Here is a 19,938-nt window from a genome sequence, read left to right on the forward strand (position 1 = left end):
GCAGTGAGGATGTTGCTTCTCCTTGCAGATGGTGTCAAGATCGAGCCGCTGAACTGCGTGCAGCTATCGCGAGCCACCTCCTTCCCACTGCACGTGGTGAAGAACTGTGTGCAAGAGACCATCCTCTTGTACTGCTTCCTCCTGAGGAGCAAGGAGCACGTCCCCTTTGCCTTCAGGGACATTGGTGTTCTGACGTGCGAAGATGGTTTCCCGTGCATGAAGTTTTATCTGGACTGTGTCAAACGTCTGGAGAGCACTGCGGGCCTTGTTGCACTGCTCCACAGTGTAAGTTGGTGAGGTTTTGAGGGCTACTTCAATTTCTTTGGGAATCCTAGTGAAGGGTGAGGAATCCGACCGCTGTTGGCCAGCTGACGCAGCTTGCGAGCTTGGACTGGAGACTGAATTCCCCTGGGCTCATGCAGCCTCCTCCTGGTGTCTGTTTGCAGTGTGCTCCCCCCGTGTCCGGGCAGCTCCCCCGGGACGAAGAAGGCAGACAGGCAGGAAACAGCTCCTCGAGCCAAGTCCACCACTGTTATAAATGACTGAGTCCCAAATAGGATTACAATCAAAGTTTACAATTTATTAAACGAATAGAGGCGAGCAAACAGCGCTGGGTGCGCCGGGAGTCTCTGCTCCACCAGGACGCACACCTGTTACGTAAGGCGGCTGGTTTTTATGCTCCTAGGCTAATACATATTCATTACTACTTCTAGAAGAGGCAGGGTTATTATAATTGGTTTCCCGAATCCAAAGTCCTCCCAGGTGCGCCTGCTTATCAGTCTCTGTTAGTCTCTTGGGGGCCGCTCAGACGGGGAGGCTCATATTCTTCCTCCTTATCTAGTGGTCTCTTGGCCGGCTGTCAGAAGTTACTGCACGTCCGTGCAGAGTCAGCAGGTTTTCTCTGAAGAAATCCCTTTGTTCTCTTATCACCTAAACCCAGGCCTCAATGTTAACCCTTCAAATCCCTTAGTGGCACGAATTGCTGGACCATTCCTTACAACCACCACTGCGCTCCCTGCTCCTGAAGCCTCCAGGAGAGCGCTGCAGGTACCTGCTCTGCCTTGCTGCAATGACCGTGCTGTTTGGGCCTGTGCAAAAGCCTCTTTGTGTGGAGCGATCCCGAGCAGGTCCCTTGGGATGCGTTCATTTCCACGTTTGTTACCTCCTTCATCTCTTCCTCAGGAGACAGAAGGTGGCGTCCCGCACAGCTTCCCTGCCTCTTACTGCCTCCCGTGTTGCCATGAGCCACTTCATTTTGACCAGGGGCCATGGAAAAGGAACAAGGCCTTTCTGGGTCATTGATGGCAGAGGGCTTTGGTCACCGCGGGCTGTTCAGCTGTGTTTGTCACGAGTTGAGGAGCCTGGCCTAGCTTCAGGGCCCCTCATCCTGGAGGGTCGAAGCACTGCTGACAGACCGGCTGAGGCGAGGGGGCAGGAGTGCGGGTTAGGCCTGAGGGACAGCTGAGACCAATCCTGTCTGCTGTTGTGTTTTTGTTTTGTTTTTGTTTTTTTTTTTCCTCCAGGAGGTCTGGAACCTGTCTTCAAAGTGGGACCAAACAGACAGCTCATGGCCCACGTACCGAAAGCGACAAGAGCAAGCCCGGGCAGAAATGGCTGCATGGGAAGCCTGGTCTGAGGGGGAGGACCAACAGATACCCCAGGTACTGGCAGTGATCAACAGCGCTGAGAACAGCAGCGATCCTCTCCGCCAGGGCTCCGAGGGCGGCAGGTCCCAGGGTGGTGGGAGCAGGACGGGCACCAGGCCGCAGGGCAGGGCTTTGCCTGCTCCTCCCTGTGAGGGAGAGGTTGTCAGCAGAAAGGGAGGGATAAAAGCAGCAGCCAGACGTGGGCTGGCAGCGCCGAGTCGCCTGGTTCCCAGGTCCTGTTGCAGGGCCCTGCTGTGTGGCAGTCCTGTGACTGCAGGCGGGGACGAGCAAGGGATAAGTCTTTGCCACAGCATTTGCATCACGTGAAGGGAAGCTGCTCGGGATAGCACCTGAGGGCTTGGGTCTTCTTGCGCAGTTGCTGTCAAACACACTCACCAGAAAACAGACTCTAAATAGGGACCTTGTTTTGCTTGTTTCTACACGGGCTCAGGGTGATAAGGGACGTTTTTAGCCTAGAGCAGAGGAGGGTCTGAAGGGATCTCACCAATGCCTATAAATACGAGAAGAAGGTGGTTTTTTTCGTATTTGTTTTTCCCCTTATATTTGTTGGTTTATTTCTTTGTTTTCTTTCTTATGAAGTTGTTAACTATCTGAACCCCCGAGTTCTCACACTTTTTGCTTTTTCAATTCTCTCTGTTATAAATGACTGAGTCCCAAATAGGATTACAATCAAAGTTTACAATTTATTAAATGAATAGAGGCAAGCAAACAGCGCTGGGTGCGCCGGGAGTCTCTGCTCCACCAGGACGCACCCAGCGCTGTTTGCTTGCCTCTATTCATTTAATAAATTGTAAACTTTGATTGTAATCCTATTTGGGACTCAGTCATTTATAACAACTGGGGGCTCGTCCGGTATGGTCTTGGTTCCTGAATTCTGACTTGATCTAGGAGGGGCGCCCCCACCATTTGGTGGCTCCTGTTCGAGTCAGGTCGGGGCTAATGCCATCTTGAACCTGAATAAGGGCAAGCAAAGATTTAGATTTTTTTATGAGCTCCCTTTGCCGGCTGCAGCACTATATTTTGCCCGTAATTCTGCGCGCGAAGATCCGAATGAAGACGACGGAGTCGTAAGTATTTAAGGCGTATACCGTTCGGTTGGGTGGGATTCGGTTGCCTGTGTGTGTGAGAGTGTGACTGAGACGGAACGTAGTTCCGAAGCGATTGTGGAGGTCTTCTAGCCGCGGTTCCAATCTCCCGCGAGGGACTTGGCCGGTGAAGGACCGAAGCGATTCCTATAGGATTCGTGGGTGGGTGATAGGTCCTAAACCCCCTGCAAGACACTCTCACTAAGGCAACCAAGGGCTGTAGGAATTGCCACAGTAAAATTCCTAGATGGGTCAGACAAAATTGAAGACCTGGGACCAGAGAAAAGGGAGCAAATTACCAGACATACCACCAGAAAGTTCATTAGCGATAATGATTAGAAATTGGAACGATAGGGGCCCCAGAAAAGGGAAAAAGTAAATTAAAAATGGTTCAGTATTGTATGACAGAATGGCCAAAGGAGCCTTTAAGACCACATGTCTTTTGGCCCGTTTTCGGATCCTTTGAAGACTGGGTTTGCCAGGCCTTAAATATACATGTTAATTCAAAGGAACCTTTTAGCCAGGAGGAAAGTGATTATGCAGGATTATGGATCAGGATCTCACGTCCTTTTCCAGCCTCAATATTTACACTAAAAGCAGACGAGAAGTTTGACGAAGAAGAGAACAAAAAAGTAAAAAATAAAAAAAAAAGGAAAAAGAAAAAGATGATGAAGGGGAGTCATTGGATAACCTACCACCTCTATATCCTAACAATCCACCCCCGGTGGTGCATCTTGTAATCCTGTTTTGTTCTTAAATGTTTTGACTGTGTCAAGGAGGAAGGTGGGAGCATTATCTAAGTAACAGTTTAGAAGTTTGGGTATATTCGCGGTGGTGTTCGGTCAGTTTCCCAAGTATCGGGGGAGGGGGGCTGACTGATTATCAAAGTGGTAGAACGGAGAGCCACTTCTTTGGTGGTTCGGGCCTGAGCCCTGGGAATTCGGTAAGAAGGGGGAGAGCGAATTTATTTAGGCCTCAATACCTTTTTAAACCCCCATCTTGACGGATACACAGGAGTGATTCCTTGTTTTGTGTAGGCTTACTAACAAAGTGCATGAGAAAAATTAGCATTTGGCTTGAAATTCGGTCTTATTGAAATGTAAATTTTGTGGAAAAGGTGGTATTGTTTGTCTAGAAGACAGAAGGCTGAGTGCTTCAGGTGTTTTTTCCGAAGTCCTGCGGATTTATGATTGGAAAGGGGCTCATTAATAATCTGAAATAGTAAAGTTTGTATGTGGAAAGAAGAGTTTAATCCCAGAGAATTGGGACATTTGGGAAGAAGATTAGGAAAAGATAGTAAAAACCTGCAATAAAAAGGTTTGCGTGGAAATTGAAACAAGGGACAGTAACTAATATAAATAAATAAAAGGGAATGGGAAATCAAGGAAAAGGGGAAAATCCAAAAAAAAAGACGTCCTAAAAAAAAAAAAAAAGCCTCCTTGGGTGCATATTGGCACATTGGAAGGATATTGTTAGAAATGGGGGCACAGAAAGCAAGAGGACTTTCACTAAGTATTGCAATCAATGGTGGCCACTATATAAACTAAATGGCCACTTTATGGATCAATCGACTATAACAGTGTCTTGCAATTAATGTTTTTGAGGAGAGAAGGAAAATAGGATGAAATGTTGTATAGTGATATGTTGTTTCAGCATGTTGGAGGGAAAAGGTTTGGAATTAAGTTGGCCCCTGACTGAGCCTTTGGTGTTGGCATTAGAAAAGTACGGGCTGGAGAAAGATAAAGGAAGTGTTAAAAGGATTGTTGAAGGTGTTAAAGGTTGTGTGGCATGTAGTATTTAACAGAGCTGTTTGAAGTTGAATGAGCAGGGAAAGAGGATGTAGGAATGTTAATAGTTCCGTCTCAACCCGAGGCTGAGATCAGGGAAAGAGGATGTAGGAATGTTAATAGTTCCGTCTCAACCCGAGGCTGAGATCTCTAAATCGCGGGTGTGAACCCTCTGGGGCAGGGGGACCGTGATGGGTCCGAGAGAGTTGTCGTGGAAACAGAAAAGCAGCTAACTCTTGAAACAACCTGAGTTCCTGTGTGAGCTCAGATTGCCAATGGGACCGCTCAGGGAACTTTCAACGATTGCATTCCCCTGACCGACCCCCTCACTGAGACCCTAATCACCCCGGAAATTATGTAAATACTAAAATCTGGTTAAATTGGGAAATGAGAATCTGTTCCAACAAGGTCCAAAAGAAACCCCTATGGAATTTATGGAATTTTTGAATTTCTGGACCAACTTTGAAATGCAATGGAAAAAAAAAATGGACCTGGCTTAAAAAAAAAAAAAAAAGAGAGAGAGAGAGGCAACTGGCTAGCCTCTTTCCAGGGCAATCAGCCCCTGATATCAGAAAGAAATTGTCTTAGGCTGCAGGACAAACTTACAACAGTCAGGAATGATGGGGACCTGGGGCATCTACCCTAGCAGGTCCACTAGTTGAAATAAAGCTAGGAAACGAAGACAGAGGCTTGAATTTTTTGTTGGTTATGGGAGCTTCTTTCTCTGTGTTAATTAGGCTGTAAATGTAATAGGAGCAACATATTCAGTGTTAAATAGTTTAAAAGGACGATTAGGAACTAAGACAACTACAATAATTGGAGCCACAGGGAAAGAGGAGGAATGGTCATTCTTACAACCCCTTGATTTGCGTTTTGGGGGTAAGGAACTAACCCATGAATTTTAGTATGTACCAGAATGCCCGATGCCACTCTTGGGACGGGATCTATTAGCCAAATTAGATGCAACAATAACCTTTGAGGATGGAGAATTAATAATGAAGGTACCTGAGTCCAAAGTAGGCCAAATCCTAATGATCAAAGATAAACCCTTTGTTAATATTCCAAGAGAAGCAGAAAATGCAGTTATAGCAACAGTACGGGAAACAGATGTACCAGGGAAGTCGAAACTGGCACAACTGGTAAAGGTGGAATTAAAGGAAGGAGCCAAACCTGTTTGAATCAAACAATATCCACTTAAGATAGAAGCTAGGCACAGGAATGGTGAAAATTATTGACAAATTTCTCAAATATCAGATTCTGGAAGAATGTAAATCGGAATACAATACTCCAATTTTTCCAGTAAAGAAGCCGAATGGCGAGTATAGATTTGTACAAGATCTTAGAGCAATAAATGAAATAACAAAGGACATTCACCCGGTAGTAGCTAATCCTTACACATTGTTAACATCTGTGAAAGGGAAATATAAATGGTTTACCGTGATAGATTTAAAGGATGCCTTCTTTTGCATACCTCTTGATAAAGATAGTAGAAAATTATTTGCCTTCAAATGGGAAAACGTATTGAAGTTTTTGGACCACATATGGTAACAACCGTTTTGGAACAAAGGGGGGGGGGGGCACTGGTTATCACCCAGCTGGATGATGAAATATCAGGCAATCCTAACTGAACAAGATGACATAACCTTGAAAACGACTAACCTGTTATATCCAGCAGTATTTCTAGGAACCGTTCCAGAAGAAGGACCGTTGGAACACAGTTGTGTGGAAATAATCGAACATACGCCAGCCACAAAGATTTGAAGGATGTACCCCTTGAAAGGTATTCAGTGGGAATACCACACTCCGTGGCACCCACAAAGCTCAGGGAAAGTAGAAAGGATGAATCAAACAATAAAACAACAATTGGCTAAGTTAATGATCAAGACACAGCTGCCCTGGACGAAATGCTTACCATTGGCACTTTTAAACATAAGAACTAAACCACACAGTGAGACTGGTTATCATCATATGAAATGTTATATGGTATGCCTTATTCTCAAGGGATGCCCCTAGGGAACAATGTAGTTGAGGATCATAGTATCCAGAAATACATAATTACCATTGGAAGGAGATTACAGGAGATAAGAGAAATTGGGATGATGACTCAGACACCACCTTTAGGATTTGCTATTCATAAAATACAACCAGGAGACAAGGTCTTAATAAAAACCTGGAGAGAAGAATCATTGAACCCCCGATGGGAGGGACTGTACCTTGTTTTACTTACTACTGAAACAGCTGTGAGAACAGCAGAAAGGGGTTGGACCCACGCATCCAGAATAAAAGGACCAATAACTACCGAAGCCTGGAGGGTTGAGTCCACTCCTGGGGAACTGAAACTGAGACTAAAGAGGAACTGATATCCCAGCAATGAGGTTCTGCATGAATTAAGGGCACTGGATAAAGAGGACAAGGCTGAAGGGAGGAAAGGGAGAAGGCAAGACTGGGGTAGGACCCTCCACTGCGGCGTGTATGGTCTACCGAGGGAGGCAACCCCTATGGGTATTGACCGCCAAGTGAGAGTGCCTCGACCGGACTTCTCCCACACCAAGATCAGTTTGTCCTGAGAAAAATAACATGAGAACCTTTTAAACCCATAATAAAATTGTGATTAGTTTTTCCAGGAGCTGGATCACCCTGAAGGGTTGAATGGTAACACAAGCTCTGAAAGCGGGCCCAACCCCATGATTGAAGGCGCTTCCCACACTTTCAAGATTGGACGGCGAAAAAGGCTTATAATATGACAGGTCGCCAAAGAGAACTGAATTGTGACTGTAAGTGGAAACCCAACGTGGGAGCTTGGAAGCGTGCATATACGAGTACAAACGGGGCAGACATTGTAACAGGACCACTCGGTAACAAGGACACTCTGTATTATCACGCCCCAAAGGGTAAAGATGGATGGGATGGCCATTTTCCAAACGGGACGTGGGCCCTAAAGAGACATTATTGGGTGTGTGGCAAACATGCTTACAAGAGGCTACCCGGAAACTGGTCGGGAATATGCTATGTGGGGTACATAAGACCCTTGTTCTTTTTATTGTCACAAACACAAGGAAATCATTTAGGAATAAGATTATATGATGACCTGAACAGAGTAAAACGATCTATTGATACTTCCTTATCCGGGGATAGTGCCCAAAAATGGGGAAAGGATGAATGGCCTCCTGAAAGAATCATACAGCATTATGGGCCAGCTACGTGGAACCCGAATGAGTTGGTATCAGGAGCCCGAGAACCTATTTATAATTTGAACCGAACAATTAGGTCGCAAGCTATCCTCGAAGTTGTAACCAATCAAACAGCGACGACCTTGGATCTTCTGGCTGATCAATCCACTCAGATGAGGAATGCTATCTTTCAACGTAGAATGGTCTTAGACTATTTACTAGCAGAAGAAGGGGGAGTGTGTGGAAAACTGAACGATTCTAATTGTTGTTTACAAATTGATGATAATGGAAAAGTGGTTCAGCAGATAACAAAAGAAATTAAAAAGCTAGCCCACGTCCCAGTACAAACTTGGAAGGGTATGGATTGGGATTTCTTTCCATGGTTGCCCGGTGGACCATGGGTTAAAAGAATGCTATTTTTATTTTTATGTGGTGTAATGACATTATTGTTTATACCTTGTATGATACCTTGCTTTACGTTGTTGATACGGCGGATAATAAATAGCACCCAATTTGTGATGACTTTGGGAGAGAAAAGGTGATGTGTCGATAATGATGCTTAAGAAATGGACACCCCGAGAACTGACTGATGAAATCCAACTGCTACTAACAAAAGTTGAAGAAGAGACACGAATTGATGATATTAAAAAAAAAAAAAGGGAGGAATTGTAAGGAATAGTCCAGCAATTCGTGCCACTAAGGGGTGTGAAGGGTTAACATTGAGGCCTGGGTTTAGGCGAGAAGAGAACAAAGGGATTTCTTTAGAGAAAAACTGCTGACTTTGCACAGACGTGCAGTAACTTCTGACAGCCACCCAAGAGACCACTAGATAAGGAGGAAGAATATGAGCCTCCCCGTCTGAGCGGCCCCCGAGAAACCAACAGAGACTGATAAGCAGGCGCACCTGGGAGGACTTTGGATTCGGGAAACCAATTATAATAACCCTGCCTCTTCTAGAAGTAGTAATGAATATGTATTAGCCTAGGAGCATAAAAACCAGCCGCCTTAAGTAACAGGTGTGCGTCCTGGTGGAGCAGAGACTCCCGGCGCACCCAGCGCTGTTTGCTCGCCTCTATTCGTTTAATAAATTGTAAACTTTGATTGTAATCTTATTTGGGACTCAGTCATTTATAACATCTCATTCATCCTGCTGTGAGGGGAGAGGGGAAAAAACGGCTGTGCGGTGCTTAGGTGCCTGGCAGGTTATACAGCATCAGTCCCTGTGTGTCTTCCCTTCCTTGTGCATGCTGTCTCCCACTGAATCCCACAGGAGCTGCAGAGTCATCTTTTGCCTGTGGACATCTTAATTCGGTACTGTCCCTGTGGGTGACTCCAGCTTGACTGATCCCTCCCTTTGTGAGGCTCCAGTCACTGCCTACCCTGGGCAAATGCTGTTCCCAGTTGAACCGGTTTGTGTGTGCTCAGCTGTATCCGTGTGTGCACGTTTGTGTGTGTGTACAAGACGGTGTGTTTATGTACACACATGGGCGTATTTGCTTGCTAGCGCAAGAGTGTTGGGTATTCTGGGGCAATTTCTCCTGGTTGCTGATGCAACAAGAAGCTGGGCTGGATCTTAGGGCTGAGGGACCTTTCTTGATGGCCTGAGGGGATGGTATATGGAGCATCAGGATGTTCTCAGTAGGCTCTCTTTTCCCATGGGGCTTGCAGAGGCTTCCAGCCATGCAGAGATCCAAGGATGTTGCAAGGATCCAAGGGCTTGCTCTTTCTGTGATCACAGCTTCACTCCAGTCCTTCAGGTGTACGTGAGCTGAGAAGCCTCGTCCGGTGGTGACTTTTGAGGTAAGGGCCAACAGATAGCTTGGGGGAAACTGTCTCAAGGATGCGTGCTGGCCCTAGGAACTGCAGGACAGAAGCAAACAGACACAGCTGCACAGGGTGAGAAGTAGACCCAGCTGGGTTGGGATCACTGCTGCCAAACCCTCTCACTGGGTTCCATGGTTGTGGCAGCTTCAGGCAGCTCCCCGTTAATTTCCTGGAGGATGTCCTCTGCCCTGACAGTTGTGGGACAGTCACGGCTGTGTACCTCAGTGACTGTTCACCATTTCTGCTGTCATCAGACACCAACAGCTTACTCCTAAATCCTACCCTCGGTCTCTCACAGCTCACAAAATGAGCTTTTTCTTTGCCTTATCCGTGGAGCAACAGGCTTTTCGGGGAGCAGCTGCTCAGCCCTGGTCTTGGCACCAGCTTTGAAAGAAGAACCAAGTCTTCAAGAAGAGCACTGGGGAGATGCAATTTTATTAGGCAGACGCTATCACAGAGTTTACTCTGGCCTGCTGTTATACACATATTATAAAGCCTCGAGAGTAAACAGAACAGTTTCATTCCGCAGTAGGTGGCCGAAGAATAAAGAAACATATTTCTAAGAAATTAGTAAATGCAAATGATACTGAGGATAAAAACTTCAATAATGATAAACAAGGAGCAGGCCTGCAAGGGAAGTCATTTGTGTAGATAGAGGGGAAATTTATCACTAATCAGAAATATCCATGCGATCACTTTCCTAACAGCACTCTTAAGCTCCTTGTTTCTCATGCTGTAGATGAGGGGGTTCAATGCCGGTGGCACAACTGAGTACAGAACTGCCACCACCAGGTCCAGAGATGGTGAGATGGAGGGGGACTTCAGGTAGGCAAATATGGTCATGCTGAGAAACAGGGAGGCCACGGCCAGGTGAGGGAGGCACGTGGAAAAGGCTTTGAGCTGTCCCTGCTCAGAGGGCATCCTCAGTACAGCCCTGAAAATCTGCACATAGGACAGCACGATGAAAACAAAACACCCAGACGCTAAACAGAATCCAACCATAATTATCCAAACTTCCCTGAGGTAGGAGTTTGAGCAGGAGAGCTTGAGGATCTTTGGAACTTCACAGAAGAACTGGTCCACAGCATTGCCTTGGCAAAGTGTCAGAGAAAATGCATTAGCAGTGTGCAGCACAGCATGGAGAAAGCCACTGCCCCAGGCAGCTGCTGCCATCTGGGCACAAGCTCTGCTGCCCAGGAGGCTCCCATAGTGCAGGGGCTTGCAGATGGCAACGTAGCGGTCGTAGGACATGACAGTGAGAAGATAACACTCTGCTGAAAACAAAAAGAAAAAGAAAAAGACCTGGGCAGCACATCCTGTATAAGGAAATGGCCCTGGTGTCCCAGAGGGAGTTGACCACGGCTTTGGGGAGAGTGGTGGAGATGCAGCCCAGGTCGAGGAGGGCGAGGTCGAGGAGGAAGAAGTACATGGGGGTGTGGAGGCGGTGGTCGCAGGCTGCGGCGGTGAGGATGAGGCCGTTGCCCAGGAGGGCAGCCAGGTAGATGGCCAGGAAGAGCGCGAAGTGCAGGAGCTGCAGCTCCCGCGTGTCTGCGAATGGCAGGAGGAGGAACTCGCTGATGGAGCTGCTGTTGGACATCTGATGCCTGTTGGGTATGGAGATCTGTACATGTAGTAAAAGGCAATGAAAAGTTAGGACAGGTTTCTCTGAGTGAACCCTATGCCATTCCTTGTAGACCTCCCCCTGCCATACTCCAATGCTTTTTGTTTCTCTGCTGGAATCTTTCATTTAGCTCCATGACATGAGCTTCATTTTTAAGGTTCAGTGTGCGATGAGGAGCAGGGGCCTCTGCTGCTGGTCTCGCGAGGGAATCAGTCCTGACCCAGTGCAGGGAGTACACAGGAACATAGCAGGAGGGCAAGGTTTTATTTTCAGATTTTGTCAGATGAAATGAATGCCCAGCCTATCTGGGCAATATGTTTCAGTACCTCGCCTCCCTCTGAGTGAAGAATTTCCTCCTAATCTCTAATCTAAATCTCCCCGCTTTTAGTTTAAAAACATTCCCCTGATCCTGTCATGATTTGATTGATCAAAAAAATAGCTCTCCATATTTTTAGAAGACCCCTTTAAATGCGGAAAAGCTGCAGTGAGGTCACCCTGCTCAGCCCCAGCTCTCTCAGCCTTTCTTCGAAGGAGAGGTGCTCCAGCATGCTGATCATCTTCATGTCAGCATGTTAACATCTGCATTCCGCTGCTACATAATGTAGTTGGCAGAAAGGAGTTTTAGGGGCAATGTTTTACACACATTCTCTTCCCCCTCTTCATGCCCACACAGTGTTCTCTGAAGTCAGAAATCCTGAGCATTTCTGCTGCACTCACAGGGAATGGTTGTGAGACCTGAGAGGCAAAGGGATTCCCTGTGGCTCAGAGCAGAGTGAGGGAGCTGGCTGGACTTGTCCCCAGCTGCCTGAGCTTTTGTAGATGGAGGGCAATCACATTTATGTTACCCTGAAAAGAAGCCAGATGCTGCTGAGACCAGATGAATCCACTGCCAATCTGTCAATGCCCAGCCTTTCTCAAGGGACCTGGACAAGGTCTCAGCACCACACCTCTAGTCAAGGACTAGAGGGGACCCCAGGGTCCCGAGGGGGCCTCGGTACTCCGTATCCGAGTACATTCTGGAAGAGCTGAAGCGGAGTAAGGTGGGCTGGTGTCCTGGGCCCTGCAGAGCAATCCCTGCCCGAGCACCGTGGCAGTGCTCTGAGACTGCCCGGGGTGCCCGGAGCAGCTTCTTGGCCAGCTGGGAGAGAAACCAAGGCCAGATGTGCTCTGCCTCTCAGGTGTTTGGCACACCCTAGGGCTTCACTCTTCCCTGCGGCCTGAGTGGGGAGGGCGAGCAGAGAGATGGGGGAATATCCTGGCTCCGTGCCTAGGACAGTTGCTGGCAGTCAGTCCCAGGCCTAATCCGTGTGCTGGAAACCTCCGGGCGCTTCTCTAGCCAAGGGATGTTGGCAAATCCTGTGAGGGGGGGTGACGAAAGAAACAGAGGATGCGGCTCTTTTGCAAAGCTTTCCAAAGTGCCCCACCTTGCCCCATTGTCCCTGAGGAGCGGGCAGGGCACAGAGCAGTGTCCCCCTGCTCTGACAGTCATCCCTTTTCCCGTCTCTCAAGAACTCCCTCCTCGGCCTTTCTGACTTTTCTGTGTGCAGGGAGTTTGGGTTGCGGGACTCGGGACCTTTGGTGTTGTCCGAGAGCAGTTCCATGGCAAAGAAGAGCTGCTCTTGATTCGAAGACCTTTCTTCCAGCTGGACATCGATGAGTTGTGGCTGGAGGAGATCTACTGTCCCACTGAGCTCCTCCCTGGTGAGAAGGCAGCAGCCCCCCCCTTCCTGCCCCATGTCCGGAACGGTTTGTTCTCCCTGCTCTTTGGAAAGGCCTGGGAGAAGTAGAGGATTGTCTCCGACGGTCAGGGTGCAGCTTGAGTTCCCCCAAAAGAAACTGTGCCCCAGGAGCAGTTCCTCTGAGTGACCCTTTCTCTGGGAACTTGTTCTGAATGTTGCAAGCAACTTGGGCTTGCTGTGGCAGTGAGGATGTTGCTTCTCCTTGCAGATGGTGTCAAGATCGAGCCGCTGAACTGCGTGCAGCTATCGCGAGCCACCTCCTTCCCACTGCACGTGGTGAAGAACTGTGTGCAAGAGACCATCCTCTTGTACTGCTTCCTCCTGAGGAGCAAGGAGCACGTCCCCTTTGCCTTCAGGGACATTGGTGTTCTGACGTGCGAAGATGGTTTCCCGTGCGTGAAGTTTTATCTGGACTGTGTCAAACGTCTGGAGAGCACTGCGGGCCTTGTTGCACTGCTCCACAGTGTAAGTTGGTGAGGTTTTGAGGGCTACTTCAACTTCTTTGGGAATCCTAGTGAAGGGTGAGGAATCCGACCGCTGTTGGCCAGCCCGGACATGGCAGGCCAGTCAAATGCCCTTCCCCTCGCTTGCCCCCTTAGCTGCTTTCTCCGTTAACAAAGAGAGTTTCTTCTGAGCATCTGGATGCTTGCCCCTGCAAAAAGCCTGGCAGTGTTACTGTACAGCCTCCATATTCTGCCATGCAGCTCCTCCAGAGCAGAACAAAGGTTCATGGAAGAGGCTTTGGAGGAGGGCTTTGGAGAGAAGGCTTTCTTTTGGCTTGGAAGACAGGTTTGCTTCCTGTCAATGAGAGCCGTGAGAAAACCGCCTCAGAAACCCTCCAGCAGGTCTGTGTCTCTTTGCAGAGAATGTGGCCGGCACATCTGACCGCCTTCAGTGGCGAGACCACCACTCGTGGGATCCAGATGTTCCCAAGGTGAGTGCATTTCCTCTGCAGCCCTTGGCTGACCCAGCGGGAGGCTTCCCACCTCCTGCTTTGGACCGTGCGCGGCTGGGTCTCCACCTTCAGCACCCAGTCAGGGCTAAATCCCGGGGAGACTGGTTCCTGCTTAACTAATGCTGAGTTTCGGCTACGAGTGTCTTCACCTGGAGCGGAGGGGCATTGTGGTTGTGTTCCTTGTGCCCGCGCTGTTCCGATTCCCGTCAAAGAGAGTTGCCTGCATGTGGAGGGGAATTTAGGCTACCTTTTCTGGTGCTGCGGGAAGACTGACAACAAACCCCATGCATGGGCATGACGGAAAAGGGATGCCATGCCTCGTGCAACACCAGGAGGATTACTGCCAGCAAGCTGCAACGGGTAGGAGGCCAGCCTTCTTCAAGCCCGTGTCATCGTTTGGTTGCCAGGTTTCATCTGACTGTGAGGAGAAGGCCAGAGGCCAAAGCTTCCACCACCTCACAGGAGGAAGCTTCAGGAGAGCGCAGGATCAGAAGAGGTAAGGGAACAGGTCCCTGCTGTCTGGAGGTGGTCCCTGTCCCATGCTGGCTGACTTGAACCAGGTTAAAAGGCAGTGCCCACGCGGCTGCTCTGAAGAGCTTCCTCCTTTCCTAGTTTCAGAGAGCCATCCTGGCAAGCTGCTGCAGAGGAGGAAGAAGCTTTCCCTCCCCATCCTGACAAGCTGGGAGCCGGGCACAAGGCAGCAAGATGTGGAGAAGAAGCCGTCTACCAGGTGAGACCCCTGGGGGAAAGGAGGAAGGAGCCACTTGCAGCCACACAGGAGAGATGTCCCCTTTGGACCCACCAGCCGCAGGGTGGCTCCTGACACACGTCCCAGCGGAGGCCGCTCTCTCAACGGATGGCAAGCGTGCAGCACGTTTGCCTGAGACTGGCACACCAGCTTCATTTTCCACCAGGGCCCCGATCCCTGGGGGAGCTGAATGCAGGGCCTTGTTGCAGAAGCTCTTCTCCCTTCAGGAGCCCCCCCACATTGCAGCAGAGTCCATCTTCTTGTCTGTGGGAGCAAATGTCCCCTGCCTTCATTCTAACATGTCTCACCGTGGCTTAGGATTGCCGTGGCCCCTGCTGTTTCTTCCAGCCTAAGGAGCTGTGATACCAGATGGAAAAGTTTCTTTCAGGCATTTTTTTCAAACGCTATCCCAAACGTTGTGGCAGGCACAAGAGAGTGCTGAGGTAGGGAGATGGCATGACTGCCCTCCTTACCTGACGGCTTTCTCAAATGTTACTGGCTCCCCTCCGCAGCGATAATCTGTTTTCCACCCGTAAGCGCACCGTGTTTCAGGGCCACAGAGGAGAAGCTGAAGTAAAGCCCGGGTGGGCCATAATGGTGTCTCTCGGCTCCTGTCCTTGCACAAGACACCGCTCCTCTCCTTCTTCCACCAAAAAGGGCCTGGATGCGGGCATCCCGAGCCTTCCTGAAGGCAGGTGGTGCCACAGCTTCGCGTTTGGCTCTCTCTGTCTCTGCTGAAGAGAACACGGCCAGTCCAATACGCCCGCTCGCTGCGGAACTGCCGTCTGCTGCAGAGGCTGACGCAGCTTGCGAGCGCGGACTGGAGACCGAATTCCCCTGGGCTCATGCAGCCTCCTCCTGGTGTCTGTTTGCAGTGTGCTCCCCCCGTGTCCAGGCAGCTCCCCCGGGACGAAGAAGGCAGACAGGCAGGAAACAGCTCCTCGAGCCAAGTCCACCACTGTTATAAATGACTGAGTCCCAAGTAGGATTACAATCAAAGTTTACAATTTATTAAACGAATAGAGGCGAGCAAACAGCGCTGGGTGCGCCGGGAGTCTCTGCTCCACCAGGACGCACACCTGTTACGTAAGGCGGCTGGTTTTTATGCTCCTAGGCTAATACATATTCATTACTACTTCTAGAAGAGGCAGGGTTATTATAATTGGTTTCCCGAATCCAAAGTCCTCCCAGGTGCGCCTGCTTATCAGTCTCTGTTAGTCTCTTGGGGGCCGCTCAGACGGGGAGGCTCATATTCTTCCTCCTTATCTAGTGGTCTCTTGGCCGGCTGTCAGAAGTTACTGCACGTCCGTGCAGAGTCAGCAGGTTTTCTCTGAAGAAATCCCTTTGTTCTCTTATCACCTAAACCCAGGCCTCAATGTTAACCCTTCAAATCCCTTAGTGGCACGAATTGCTGGACCATTCCTTACAACCACCACTGCGCTCCCTGCTCCTGAAGCCTCCAGGAGAGCGCTGCAGGTACCTGCTCTGCCTTGCTGCAATGACCGTGCTGTTTGGGCCTGTGCAAAAGCCTCTTTGTGTGGAGCGATCCCGAGCAGGTCCCTTGGGATGCGTTCATTTCCACGTTTGTTACCTCCTTCATCTCTTCCTCAGGAGACAGAAGGTGGCGTCCCGCACACCTTCCCTGCCTCTTACTGCCTCCCGTGTTGCCATGAGCCACTTCATTTTGACCAGGGGCCATGGAAAAGGAACAAGGCCTTTCTGGGTCATTGATGGCAGAGGGCTTTGGTCACCGCGGGCTGTTCAGCTGTGTTTGTCACGAGTTGAGGAGCCTGGCCTAGCTTCAGGGCCCCTCATCCTGGAGGGTCGAAGCACTGCTGACAGACCGGCTGAGGCGAGGGGGCAGGAGTGCGGGTTAGGCCTGAGGGACAGCTGAGACCAATCCTGTCTGCTGTTGTGTTTTTGTTTTGTTTTTTTTTCCTCCAGGAGGTCTGGAACCTGTCTTCACAGTGGGACCAAACAGACAGCTCATGGCCCACGTACCGAAAGCTACAAGAGCAAGCCCGGGCAGAAATGGCTGCATGGGAAGCCTGGTCTGAGGGGGAGGACCAACAGATACCCCAGCTACTGGCAGTGATCAACAGCGCTGAGAACAGCAGCGATCCTCTCCGCCAGGGCTCCGAGGGTGGCAGGTCCCAGGGTGGTGGGAGCAGGACGGGCACCAGGCCGCAGGGCAGGGCTTTGCCTGCTCCTCCCTGTGAGGGAGAGGTTGTCAGCAGAAAGGGAGGGATAAAAGCAGCAGCCAGACGTGGGCTGGCAGCGCCGAGTCGCCTGGTTCCCAGGTCCTGTTGCAGGGCCCTTTCAAGAGGTCCTCTGGGAAACAGCACCTGTGTGTCCAGTCCTGTTTGATGAGAGCGTCTTCTCCTTGCAGCGATTCAACAGCCAACATGCTTGGACTCCCCGTCCTCCAGCCCAGCCCAGGAGCAAGGAGGTCAGGAAGAGGTGGAGGAAGGCTGAGAACCCTGCCCCAGCAGAGGAGTTGGGAGCAGCAGCCAAGCTGGAGAGACTCCAGCCTGAGTAAGTGTGTGCCGGCTCCGTTCCCGTCCTGGGGCACTCGAGTAGCTCTTGAGTGATGTCAGGACATGTCCAGGAGCCCGGTCCCTGAGTCCTGGGCTTGCCTCTGACACCCTTTGATTCCTCCTAAAGCGGGCATGACCTTGGTTACCGCCAAGGCCTAAAACTCATCACAGGTTGGAAGGGTGGGTGCACGTGGCACCGCATGGGTGCAGGGTCTGGATGAGGGGAGAGGCAGAAGGGGTGTCTGACAGAGGCTGAGGGATCCCTTTCTGCTGTGGAGGCACTCCCACCTTCCTGCCCTCTGCCCACCTCCCTGCCCTCTGCCCAGCCCAGCCCAGCTTCTCATGCTGGGCTGGCCCCAGGGCAGTGTCCGGAGCAGGCTGCTGCAGGGCTCTGGGCACTGCCACCACAGCCCCAGTCCCTCTGAAGGGCACGGCAGCTCCTGGGGGCACAGAGGGCTCAGCCCCACAGATGGGACATCCGAGGCACAAGCCAGCCCCTGGGAGGCCTGCAGCCCCTCCGTGCCATCCCTGGGGGTCTTCAGGCAGCTCCTCCTGCCCCAGGGCCAGGGCAGCCGGGCCTGAGCTGCTGCAGCCAGAAAGGGTTTGCTGGTCCCATTCCTTCCTCATCAGCTGAGATCAGGTCTCAGACAAAGAAGAGGCTGTAGCTGCATTTAGTTTGCTTAAATATGCTGAGAGCCTGGGGATAGCTGCTGCCGAGAGGCAAAACCCCTCTCTCAGCAGAAGGGATGAGGAACAAAGCCTTCATCCTGTTAGCCTGATCTCACAGTGATACCCAGGCACAAAGCTGCCAGGCTGGCACCATGACTGTGGCAGGGTGCCGCCCCGGCCAGCAACAAGCAGCATTTCAGGAGCATCCAGCCCTATTGCTTCTTGTGCAAGTGACTGGCCGCCTTCCCGAGCCTGTCGGGCTTCTCGTGCATTCGACACCGCAAAGAAAAGGGAAGACAAGGCGGTGAGGCACAGGGAGCGAGCAAAGGCAGGGGCGGGCAGGGGCGGGCAGGGGCGCCCCGGGCACACGGGCCGGGTCCCCCCCTCAGGCCCCGAGACGCCCCCAGCCCGCCCACGACCCCTAAGATGGCGGCGCCCGCCCTGCCTGGTCAGGCGGTCGCACGGTTGCCATGGCAGCGAGCCCCAGGCAGCCGGCAGGGGGTGGGGCTCCCTTTGCCTGGCGGCTCTGGCAGCCAATCGGCGCCCGGCAACCGGTGCTGCTTCTTTCCTCTGCTCTCACTTCCGCGCTCTCCTCCTGGGCCTTGTGTTGGGTTGGGCCCGATTGCTCCTGGAGCTTGGGCACAGTGCTGCTGGGTGGCAGTCCTGTGACTGCAGGCGGGGACGAGCAAGGGATAAGTCTTTGCCACAGCATTTGCATCACGTGAAGGGAAGCTGCTCGGGATAGCACCTGAGGGCTTGGGTCTTCTTGCGCAGTTGCTGTCAAACACACTCACCAGAAAACAGACTCTAAATAGGGACCTTGTTTTGCTTGTTTCTACACGGGCTCAGGGTGATAAGGGACGTTTTTAGCCTAGAGCAGAGGAGGGTCTGAAGGGATCTCACCAATGCCTATAAATACGAGAAGAAGGTGGTTTTTTTCGTATTTGTTTTTCCCCTTATATTTGTTGGTTTATTTCTTTGTCTTCTTTCTTATGAAGTTGTTACCCATCTGAACCCCCGAGTTCTCACACTTTTACCTTTTTCAATTCTCTCATTCATCCTGCTGTGAGGGGAGAGGGGAAAAAATGGCTGTGCGGTGCTTAGGTGCCTGGCAGGTTATACAGCATCAGTCCCTGTGTGTCTTCCCTTCCTCGTGCATGCTGTCTCCCACTGAATCCCACAGGAGCTGCAGAGTCATCTTTTGCCTGTGGACATCTTAATTCGGTACTGTCCCTGTGGGTGACTCCAGCTTGACTGATCTCTCCCTTTGTGAGGCTCCAGTCACTGCCTACCCTGGGCAAATGCTGTTCCCAGTTGAACCGGTTTGTGTGTGCTCAGCTGTATCCGTGTGTGCACGTTTGTGTGTGTGTACAAGACGGTGTGTTTATGTACACACATGGGCGTATTTGCTTGCTAGCGCAAGAGTGTTGGGTATTCTGGGGCAATTTCTCCTGGTTGCTGATGCAACAAGAAGCTGGGCTGGATCTTAGGGCTGAGGGACCTTTCTTGATGGCCTGAGGGGATGGTATATGGAGCATCAGGATGTTCTCAGTAGGCTCTCTTTTCCCATGGGGCTTGCAGAGGCTTCCAGCCATGCAGAGATCCAAGGATGTTGCAAGGATCCAAGGGCTTGCTCTTTCTGTGATCACAGCTTCACTCCAGTCCTTCAGGTGTACGTGAGCTGAGAAGCCTCGTCCGGTGGTGACTTTTGAGGTAAGGGCCAACAGATAGCTTGGGGGAAACTGTCTCAAGGATGCGTGCTGGCCCTAGGAACTGCAGGACAGAAGCAAACAGACACAGCTGCACAGGGTGAGAAGTAGACCCAGCTGGGTTGGGATCACTGCTGCCAAACCCTCTCACTGGGTTCCATGGTTGTGGCAGCTTCAGGCAGCTCCCCGTTAATTTCCTGGAGGATGTCCTCTGCCCTGACAGTTGTGGGACAGTCACGGCTGTGTACCTCAGTGACTGTTCACCATTTCTGCTGTCATCAGACACCAACAGCTTACTCCTAAATCCTACCCTCGGTCTCTCACAGCTCACAAAATGAGCTTTTTCTTTGCCTTATCCGTGGAGCAACAGGCTTTTCGGGGAGCAGCTGCTCAGCCCTGGTCTTGGCACCAGCTTTGAAAGAAGAAC

At 50.8% G+C, this 19,938-nt stretch overlaps 1 protein-coding gene and 1 long non-coding RNA gene across 4 annotated transcripts in view; both read left to right on the top strand.

Annotated features, from left to right (window-relative positions):
- Positions 1-293: 293 nt before the first annotated feature.
- On the top strand, positions 294-8,419 carry LOC310890874. Its single transcript, XR_014577344.1, has 2 exons — positions 294-2,734; positions 6,212-8,419. It is a non-coding gene; the product is annotated as an uncharacterized lncRNA (long non-coding RNA).
- A 3,396-nt stretch (positions 8,420-11,815) lies between these two features.
- Positions 11,816-19,938, top strand: part of LOC310890873 (uncharacterized protein) — a 46,651-nt gene continuing 38,528 nt past the window's right edge. The window contains exons 1-2 of one of the 3 annotated variants that reach the window (XR_014577342.1): positions 11,816-14,578; positions 16,541-19,305. Coding sequence is in view for 1 of the 3 variants with exons in the window: in XM_083853184.1 (XP_083709310.1) it covers positions 14,133-14,344; positions 14,461-14,578 (330 nt within the window). In the remaining 2 variants the exon portion in view is untranslated. Of the gene's footprint in view, positions 14,579-16,540; positions 19,306-19,938 lie in introns of those variants that run through there. The other 2 variants (XM_083853184.1, XR_014577341.1) reach the window with 2 other exon arrangements.

The sequence above is a fragment of the Anser anser genome (genome assembly GCF_964211835.1).
Source record: "Anser anser genome assembly, contig: HAP1_SCAFFOLD_124, whole genome shotgun sequence".
NCBI lineage: Eukaryota > Metazoa > Chordata > Aves > Anseriformes > Anatidae > Anser > Anser anser.